The sequence below is a fragment of the Alosa pseudoharengus genome, unplaced genomic scaffold (assembly GCF_046254945.1).
Source record: "Alosa pseudoharengus isolate Yale_2024_CS ecotype anadromous, Long Island Sound unplaced genomic scaffold, YU_APseudo_1.1 YU_APseudo_1.1_scf_16, whole genome shotgun sequence".
NCBI classification, from domain to species: domain Eukaryota; kingdom Metazoa; phylum Chordata; class Actinopteri; order Clupeiformes; family Clupeidae; genus Alosa; species Alosa pseudoharengus.
The window spans coordinates 21,217,759-21,228,191 of record NW_027468630.1 but is presented as its reverse complement, the minus strand read 5'-3'; the positions used below and the strand labels follow the sequence as shown (position 1 = coordinate 21,228,191).

Sequence of the window (10,433 nt, the reverse complement as noted above, 5' to 3'; positions counted from 1 at the left end):
GACTTAACTTTGGTTTGACTGTGCAAGCTTGTTGGCTGTTATTGAGATATTTGAAAAAGAAAGAAATTGCCGACGAAGACACTAAAGACATGACGAGATGATATTGTTTTTCACGAATAACAGATAATGATAAGCAGACTAGGAATCAGAGGCTGAATCGTATTGAGTCGATAGCTTTATTTTGCTTGACCTTGATCAGAACAGTAACGTTTTCAGAATGTATTAACAACCTATCAAACATGATGATTTCACGCAGGGTTAGTGCCACCTCCGTAGACAGGCTCTGGTGTCACGAACTCCATTTCGGTGAAGACAAACTATGAAACATTGCCGTTGCTATGCAACATTGACTGGGGGAGTCGCGGCGTCTGAAGCGTACGTTAGCTTAGTGCTTCTTACTGATATATTTCTACTTTAACGGCACCGACAATCAAAAAACCCAGTGGAAACTAGATGGCAGAAGTGTGTAGGCCAATCGGCCCACTATTTTTTTTCTACTTCGCCACCTACAGATGTTTTACCGGTATGATATTTCGAAACGCCATGTTATTTCCCATAGACATTCCACGCCTGGAAGTTGGGTGGACACGGCTGTTTCGGAGGCGGGACTTATTCCGGAGAGAGAATAGCTCTGAAACCGGGGGGGCGAACACGTCGCAGGGGGGGCGCCAGTGCGTGGATATCTCAATCGCAAAATTAAACAATATTTCTATCGGGTGCCTACCATGGACTAGGCTGGGTGAATTTTTTTTTTCGATCTCTTAAAAGATTGAGCTTGGTCTGGCGAAAGCCAGACTAACCATGGACCTCATAGGTGCAAAATGCAAGGGAACATGAATCAGCCTATTATTTTCACAAACAATAATGGACGGTAGCTCTTCAACTTGGCCCGTTAAAATGTGTATGAACAGTCTAGCAACGCATTTCATGAAAGCCCTTTTGGACATGTCAGTTATTTGCACCACTGGGTAAAACTGCATTTTGTTTTAGACTACTGGTATTTCATTTGTGCATTGACAATAAAGCTGAATATCATATGAACTAGATGACTAAATATATGCATATGTAGAAGAAGAAACATTCACAAAAATCCATGACATGACCTCTCTTCTTGATAGCTGTTGAAAACTGAATGGAACTGACAGGGATTGTTTTGTTTAATAATAAATAAATAAATACATTATGCTGCTACCTTCTGCTTTTCCCCAAATACAATGTAGCCTACAGGTGTAAGTGACCTTTCATCAATCCAGTTGCAATGGATGAACTGTGATGAACTGCCCTACTTGTGATTGTAAATTTTAAAGGTTTTATAACAATGCTACAACTTTTTTGGCTATTCTACTATCTATTCACCTTTGCAGTGCCAGTAGGCTACTTTCTGTGCAGCCGCACACACACACACACACAGGCATGCCAAACAAGCATACACAAAAGTTTCAAGAGTGGGGGATGGAGTAAAAGATGGAGACAAATTGATTAGTGTGATTTATTTTCGCGGAACGGATGTACAGGACGGAGCGGCGGTCATATTTTGTACCGCTATGCGGTACATCTAGTTTACATTTACAGTACATTAGTAAGTGTTTATATTAGTCTTGTTTTGACTTGTGCTTATAACAAATCCTGGTACACAGAAACTTCACTCCAAATACAAAAGCAGCCACAAAAGTGGTCATGATAGCAAGTAAGAACAGGATCACATCGAATGAGTGGTAGGAGTACCAGGGCATCTTGTAGGACTCTGAGCGCAGGTGGGCAGCACCTTTGTGTCTCATGACAAACTCAATCCAGAAGAGGGCTCGGTCCAGGGGCTGCATTGGCTGGTCTCTGTGCAGTCTGGAGAGTCTCTGCATGTTCTCCCTGTAGGATGGCTCATGGAGCACCTCCTGCAAAGCCTGGAGGAAGATGTCTTTATCTAGTGTTGCAACAGAGACTATTGTTGCCCCCCCTCTTACTTTCAGCCTAAGAAGATTGTCATACTGGTCAAAAAACAAAGGTACACCCACAACTGGAACACCATGGTAAATAGCTTCTTGTACTCCATTTGTTCCTCCGTGGGCCACAAAAAGCTTGATTTTGGGATTCCCCAGAAGATCATTCTGTGGCATCCAGTCAACCATTAGGGTGTTGTTGCCCAGGGTAGATGGTCTCCCTCCAGTGTACCTCCAAATAACTTTCTGGGGGAGCTCAGCAAAAGCTGCTGCTATTTCTTCTGTAATGTCACTTGGGAGTTCACTGATAAATGTCCCTAAAGACATGATGATGACTCCATGTTCTCCAGAGCTCTGAACAAAGTCCTCCAGGTCTTCAGGAAGGGGCTTTGCTGGCTTACACTGGAACCCACCCATGTAAACAACATTGGGCATAGTGGGGCGTGGGAACTCGAACACAAAATCACCACGCATCAGCCAGAGATCTGCAGACTGCATCAGCATGTAGAAATCACTCTGCGGTCCCAGGTACTTCTCACAGACCTCTTGGTATACTGGCCTCAGGGTCAAGCGATCTTGGATGATCATAATCCCAAAGTAAAGCATGTTTTTAACCCTCTCTATGAATGTCATCTTGTCTGAAAACCCAGATCCAGTCAGTGGGATGTACGACACCGGTGAAGGGGCAATAGCAAAGTGCCCCTCGCCTACTGGCAACCAGCGCACATTGTAAACAAGAGGAAGGTGGAGGTAATGGGCCAACACTGTCCCACCACCCCAGCAGGGATCTGTGAGCAGTATGTCATAGTGACTGTCCTGAATGCTTTTGATTAGTTCTGGGTTCTCAAGTATGTTCACTATCATCTCTTTCAGGGTGACATGAGCCTCATTCATTTTCTTAAACATCTCAACCACCAAGGTCATGAAGGCAAACACGGTACTGTGTCCCCTCTGGATATTAATGACCGATGTAATGGCCTTCACAATGAATTCCTCGTCCAAGGAAGCGCTTACTGGAATTGTGATAGTGTCATAGGACGAGGAATTCTCCTTGACATACCAGCTTTTGTCTGATCGGAGAACTGTGATGTTGTGTCCTTTAGAGTGCAAAGCTTTGATGATGATGTTCATGTTAACCCAGTGGCTTCCCTCCACTGGATAAACAAGCACCTTTCCCCCATGACAGGTGTGCCACGTCAGGCATAGGAGCGAGGACAAAATTGGTAATGAAAACATCAGGACACTATCTGTGAAAGCAAAAGCAGATGTCATTGTCTTACTCCTAGAAGAGTGATGGCACAAATAACTTACAGTTAACAGCATTATCATACATTATCTCCACAATCATTGTATGGGCTCAGGAAAACTACTGATAACCATTGTCTATGAGCACAGATCCAACTTGTTATAGTGCTCAGTTGAAAACCCAGTTTGGGGGTGCATTAGTGCCTATGGTATTGGCATTTCGCATGTCTGGCAAGGCAGAAATCAATTCTGAATGATGTACACAGGTTTTGAGCAACATAGACTGTCATCCAGACAATGAGCCCTATCTTGGTGATCTATGCAAGGCGATCTATACAAGGCTTCTCTGTTGATTTCAGCTCAGCATTCAACACAATCTTACCAAACAGACTTTCTAACAAATCGCACACAACCTGACCCTCAACACAAAGAAGACCAAAGAAATCATTGTGGATTTCCGCAAGACTGGACAGCTAAACCACTCTCCACTCCTCATTGGGAATGAGGGTCTCCAGTTTTAAGTTTTTAGGTGTGACTGTGACGGAGGATCTGTCGTGGGGGAAAACCATCACCTCTGCCACAGCGAAGGCCCAACAGTGCCTCTTCTTCCTCAGGAAGCTGAGGTGGTCAAAACTGCCCCAGAGACTCATGGTCAACTTTTGCCACTGTGCAGTGGAGTGTGTTGACCTACGGGTTACTGGTGTGGTTTGCCGCCTGCACCAGTGCAGAGAAGGAGGCCCTACTACACAATAATAATAATAATAATACATGTTATTTAAAGCGCCTTTCAAGTCACCCAAGGCCACTGTACAATAAGAGAAAAGAATATAGACATAAGAGTAGCATAAAAACATCAGACAGAGACAGTATACAAGAGAACATAGACATAAAAACAACATATACAGGGACAGTACAAATAGACAGTACACTTAGTAAAACACACTATACATACAGCAGGAGACAGACATTGCCAACAAAAGTAGAATAAAATAAAATAAAACAGTAATAGAGGAGCAAGTGGGATGGAGGAGGCATGGTTATGAGTAGGAAGGAAAATCAAGAGTGAAAAGGTGAGTTTTTAACATGGATTTAAAGGTGGACAGGGAAGTGCTTTGACGTAGTGCAAGTGGGAGGGAGTTCCAGAGTTTGGGGCCAGCCACGCTAAAGTGGTGAGAGCCGCAGGAAAGATCATTGGGGTCATCCTCCCAGACATTCCAACTGTGTACACCTCCCGCTGCATGAACCGAGTGAAGAACATCCTCCAGGACCATTTACATCCAGCACACCACCTCTTCCAACCACTGCCCTCTGGGAGAAGATATAGGTCCATCAGGGCCAAAACCAGCAAGCTGGCCAACAGTCTTTACCCCCATGCAGTCAGGTGGTTAGACCAAATCATGGCCTCATCTGGGCTAAAGAGGAGAGTGCCTATCCAAGTATCCAACCTATCCAACTTGTGTTAGTGCTCAGTTTCGAAACCCAACATCTCTGACAGGGTGGAGGAGCATTAGTGCTTACAGCATGGGCATCTTGCTAATTTGACAAAGCAAAATCAATTCTGAATGATTCCCTTTTCCAGGGAAGACCTTGACTATTTCAGGAAAACAATGCCAAAAGGAATTCTGCACATATTTAAATAGTATTTCTCCATAGAGGAAGAGTCCAGGTGCTAAGATGGACCGTCTGCAGTCCAGAATTGTCAAATCAGGTGCATAATGGAATGAAAAACATGACTAACAATACCCCATACTGTTGAGCAACTGAAATCCTATATCGGGGAGTAGTGGGACAACATTTCATTATCAAAACTGTAGCAAAAGGTCTCAGTTCCTAAACATTTACAGAATTTTGTTAAATTAAGAGGTGAAGCAGCACAGTGGTAAACATGCTCCTGTCCCAACTTTTTTTGAAACATGTTGCTGGCATCAAACTCTAAATTAACATATACTTTCCATGTCAACATTTGATATGTTGTCTATGTCATTTTTGCTACTAAATATGGGTTTATGAGACTTGTATATTATCACATTCTGGGTTTTTTTGCATTTTACACAACGTCCCAACTTTTTCTGTTTTGGGGTTGTAGATGCTGATCTTAACTTTCAGAAGCACATATCTAATATTTCCAAGACGTTTTATCATCTTAGAAATATATCTAAGGTTAGGTGCTTTTTAACTCAAGCAGAAAAGCTGGTTCATGCCTTTATATCTAGTCGATTAGACTATTGTAACACACTTTTTGCTGGACTGACAAAACAGACCCTAAACAAACTCCAGCTTATTCAAAATGCTACTAAATAGTACTAACCAGAACACAACAATCTCATCACATCACTCCAGTATTAAAATCACTCCATTGGCCCCCAGTAAAGCAAAGAATTGATTTTAAAATACTTCTGATTTTTTTTTAATCATTGATGGGTGTAGCTCCCTCCTAAAGAGGTACAGGAGCCTCTGCTCCCGCACCACCAGACTTGCAAGTAGCTTCATCCACCAAGCAATCAGGATGCTGAACACTCTACCCACTCTCCCATCACTGACAGCCCCCCCCACCCACCAGCCAGCCAGGAACCTAGGATCCTGTCTACCCTAACCCTCCCCCCCCCCCCCTCAACACCTCCTCAGGACCGCCCTATGGAACTGCACTGTGACTGTGCAGCCTAACGTGTTGCTGCTTCACATCAAGCCTGATATACTTGAAATTACTGCATATCAATGTAAATATACAGCTCACACAAGCACAAGTTTAAACTTCATGCCACAATGCTGCTGCTACTACTACTCTGTCAGAAGGTTACGCTAGGACTATGTAAATATACAACACAACTACCTCTATTTTTTTTATGTCCTATATTTCTATATTTTGATATATGTTCTATATTTCAGTCTCGCACTTTAATTTAATGTTTATTGTCTATGGCTATGTCTATGTCTAAAGTATGTCTATGTCTGTATTTAAAGTATGTCTATGTCTGCATGGGAAAGTAAGAAACGAAATTTCAATTCTTTGTATGACCAGTGCATGTAAAGAAATTGACAATAAAAGCCGACTCGACTCGACTCAATCTAATCTTTATTGTTTGGTCATGTCTTGTTTGTTGTGTCACTTTCTTTTGGGGCACATTGGGTCTGTGCTTGTCACATGAAATGTGCTATATAAATAAAGTTGATTTGATTTGATTTTAGTTATTTCTAAATATTTATTTCTTTATCCTTTACACCTCTGCACAGGAAAGTGTAGCAGCTAAATGCCATTTCACTACATGTTTTACAACAGTATCTCTATGTGACAAAATCTATGTGTGTGTCAGTATCTATATGTAACAAATAAAAATGATTGAATGCTTGAGTATTGAAATATAATTGATAGAAACCTTCACTTTGTTTGACTGCCTTGGCTCTTCTCCTACATGTTTTGTTGGTGAAGCATTCTCTGTGGAATCCCATAGTTGGCACATTTGGTCTTTGGTTGTTACTGATACAGAAAACGACACTTACGCTTTTTCAACAATAACACTTTCTGTAATGTTAAGGTTCAGCCATTCTTGGGCACACTGCGTATATTTTGCCCCAACTTGTTTAGGACAATGCAGTTAGTCTAGCACATACTGTACATGTACTAGCAAGCACGTGGCTATCCATGATAACAAGCTAGGGGTCAACAACGTGACACATCGCCCATGGGTGCTATGAAAGGCCATCAGACCAGAAAATGGTATGAGATATTTTAGAAGTCATCTGTAAAAATATATTTAGTTACTGGCCACAAGAAAATGGAATTAACTATTTTGGAATCCGGCCCACGGCCTACATAGGCTAGGCCTACTCACTGTGTGCTCAATGCTCCTATCTATCACTTCAGTAAAGTTGGAAAGAAATTGACAGTTTCCCATTGTATGACTGACAGAAGACCATGGATTATTTCGATGCCACTATAGCTTGTTGCGTTTTGTGTCCACTCTGGTGTCAGACGGGGCTCCCGTGACACAGTTGAGGTCGCTACTTCATTGTTGCGTATGTGTGTGTGTGAGTTTGCTTGTCTTTGAAATCTGTGAGGCTCTCACAGCCCGAAAACAGGAAGCACCTTATCAGTGTAAGTGTTTAGTGCGAGTGCCCTTTGTTCTACGGGCTCCGGATTTGCACTAGGGTTTACTTGACGGAGAGAATCTCTCGCAGTAGATTGAAATTCATGAACCAGAGTTTAAGGATGATGAAAGGGTACTAAATGAGTGTTCTTCTTTATCCAAGTCCGTTGACTCTTCTTTCTTCTAGGCAAAATCACACAGGATATATCAGCAAAAACAATTTTATGCTTTAATATAACACCTTCTAATTCTAAGCTTCTAAATGTTAAAACCCTATAAGTCTAAGTTGTTTCACACTGGTTATCTGTCATTACACTGCAACATTTGTACATTTTTAATTATTTTTGAGCAAGCTCAGTTATATGACTAAAAATCTTTTATTTGTAAACTATATTTTCCACATTTTCGCCTAATTAAAACTTGTTACAAGCTACAACACATTATGCGGATTTTTACAGGAAAAATTAATTAGACTACAATCATGCAAAGAAATACAATTTATTCCCAAACAGTATGTCCAGCCTGACGTCATGGATGTCACCCTACGTCACCTGAGGCTGTGAAGCTATTGAAAATTAAGCCTATGCTATAGGCTACTTTCGGATTTGCACTTTGGTAGGCTACGACCGGCTGAAAGCAGAATACATCGATGTCTGTAGATTGGCTCGTTTGGATGAAAACTGTGTTGAAGCTTGTTGTCTATCTTACGATTAGATAGATATTAGATATTTCGCCTAGGATTTACTGAGCCGCGAATCTGCCTATTTCTTTCCAACTTAACCGAGTCTATCACTGTGTGTGGGAGGGTCAAATGCAAAGAAAGAATTTCCCACGAGATCAATAAAAGTAGGCTATCACAGTTTGTCATTATATTTGTTGTATGGATAGCTTTGAATATAGCTGTCCATAGATTAAACGTTATAGAAGTGAAAGTGACGTGACTCGCTGAGGAGAGACTTTGCTAGCAGGCTAGTTGACTTTGAGAAAAGAATTAGTACGACGGAGTAGGCATAGGCCTATTAACCTCCGTTGCTCAGCCAAATAGGCTACTTTCTTGTTATCACGGAGTTACAGGCGATAAATGCGATGGTCAAAAGTAAACGTCATTAGCGGTTTATTTATTTATTGTAGGCCTATTATTAAAGAGTGTTTTTCATCTAAAGGTTCAACTTCATGCTTATGCACTAGACTAGGTAGCCTATACTAAGTGCTCTCCCCAATCCCAGACTTTAACATTGTTTGTTTGTAATGGATGCAAAACAGCCTATTGCTGAATGTCTATGGAGGGACGAATGAAGCTGTCCTCCCGACCAGGCAACCCCATTCTAAGTAAATGCACACATATTCCCTAACGGGATCAAAAGAGTAGGCCTATATACTTATACATATCTGTGTTTAGCCTCCTATATGTATTGCAGGTGAGACATGAAAAAGAGGCTGATGATCTGTCAAGAATGATGAAGATCGTAAGATACAGATGGTTTTATTGTTGCTGTCATTATTACCACAAACACGAATTGACAACGAAACCATGGCGATCGTGGGTTATATCTTGCCTGCTTATTAGGCCATGCACAGCCCTGTCAGAACTCCGTGTAGCATGCATACTGACAGTTTTCATAGACCATCACCAACTAGTTCGCACTTTGGATATATCGTTGGATTGTGAAAAGCCCAATTTCGAATAGCCTACTTAACTACAACAGATGAAGTAGGATGCATCTTTTGCAATTAGAATTTCGTGTTGGTGAGACCTGTTGCCTATCAGTAGACATGTCATCTCGAGTTCTACGACAGCTTAGCTAATGCCACCAAAATATTGGAGTCGCTCAGATAGAAACCGCTGTAACGTGGTTAGGACACTTTTGCTGTGGAGTGGAGACGCCATAAGTTAGGCTACTCAGAAATTGTTTGCCATAGGTCATTGCAGCCTAATTAGCATATATTTTCAAGCCAAACATCTCTGGTGTGGTTTTGACAATCAGAAAAGCAATATACTGAAATAGTTTAATGATTAGTCGGAGTGGCAAGTGCTGCGCATAGTTGCAGTGGAATGTGGCTGCCCAGGGCATTATAAAACTTCTCGCTCTTAGGCCTACTTATACACCGTGCTGAAATGGCGTATTTAGCCAGAAATCGTCGTACATACATTATTTTGTTATTCAGCACCCCTGGTCAAAAATATGTTTCTGCGCCCCTGTGGCCATCTCTATTGCTGCCCCAGAAAAGTGTCGGGAACATAGGTCTATTTGGCAATGAGCAAGTCAATGCACTACAATTTGCAGAACTTAACCATATTTTTTATTATTAAAAATGAGGACAACGGAAATGTTATGTATAGCCTAGGCTAGACTACTATATATCCAAAATGTAAGGTTTCACAGTAGCCTACTGATCAAACTCTTTATCTGCTGAATCAACGCAAATTCAAAACCAACGAAGTGAACTTAGACTATCTTACCCGTTATTATGCAGTCTACAACAAGTCTGGCTGGGTAATCAACAACAGCAGCCTCGTCTGATTCACACGACAAAATACAGTAGGCTAACTTCCTTATAGGTTATCAGATGTACTAGGCATAGCAGATTTGAAATTGGGAACGCCCTGTTTGGCTGAACTTTAGATTTCAACATGCAACCCTTACCGTATTGCATAATGAGGTTGAGCCAGGGACGTAGATTTGCGTGGAGACCGAAGGACGTGTCCCCACCAATGTCAAATTACGACTGAAATGTCCCCACCAATATTCAGGTTGAAATGGGGAAAAAAGCGCTCACATGCGCTACACAAAGAGTTAAATCATTTCTCACTTCAGTGCTGCGGATCATCTCGTACAGATCTTGTAATGTGCAGTAGCCTATAAGGGTAAATCGCGCTGATTTGAAGTTACCTATAATAACTACCAGTGAGCCGCAGTCTCCTGCGCACTGTGCGCAGCATGCAGCGCTTCATCTTTACTTCACTACAAGCATGACGTGCGTCCAAATTCACCCATTCTTCTCTGTTGAACTCCTCGAGAAGTAGGCTACTCATCACACATGTGTCACATGAAAGAGCCTTTTCTCAGCTTTTAAACGGTGCTAGCTAGTAATAAACAGTTCGCGAGAAAAATAACTTCAAGAGATTTATTAATTATTCTCTGCGCCCATCTCCACATCCATTCGTCTC

The 10,433-nt window shown here is 41.7% G+C and overlaps 1 protein-coding gene across 3 annotated transcripts; it reads right to left on the bottom strand.

Annotated features, from left to right (window-relative positions):
- Positions 1 to 1,475: 1,475 nt before the first annotated feature.
- On the bottom strand, positions 1,476 to 10,180 carry LOC143125724 (UDP-glucuronosyltransferase 2A1-like). 3 transcript variants are annotated; one of them, XM_076287429.1, is made up of 3 exons: positions 9,726 to 9,805; positions 3,752 to 3,921; positions 1,476 to 3,181 (listed from the first exon to the last, which is right to left on the bottom strand). In XM_076287429.1, exon 3 carries the CDS (start codon positions 3,168 to 3,170, stop codon positions 1,593 to 1,595), a length of 1,578 nt encoding a protein of 525 aa, XP_076143544.1. In that variant the 5' UTR covers positions 3,171 to 3,181; positions 3,752 to 3,921; positions 9,726 to 9,805; the 3' UTR covers positions 1,476 to 1,592. The 3 variants fall into 3 exon arrangements, with proteins under 3 accessions (XP_076143544.1, XP_076143541.1, XP_076143543.1); XM_076287426.1 differs by lacking the exons at positions 3,752 to 3,921; positions 9,726 to 9,805 and adding an exon at positions 9,910 to 10,180; XM_076287428.1 differs by lacking the exon at positions 3,752 to 3,921 and having other exon boundaries at positions 9,726 to 9,834.
- Between the last annotated feature and the right edge of the window lie 253 nt (positions 10,181 to 10,433).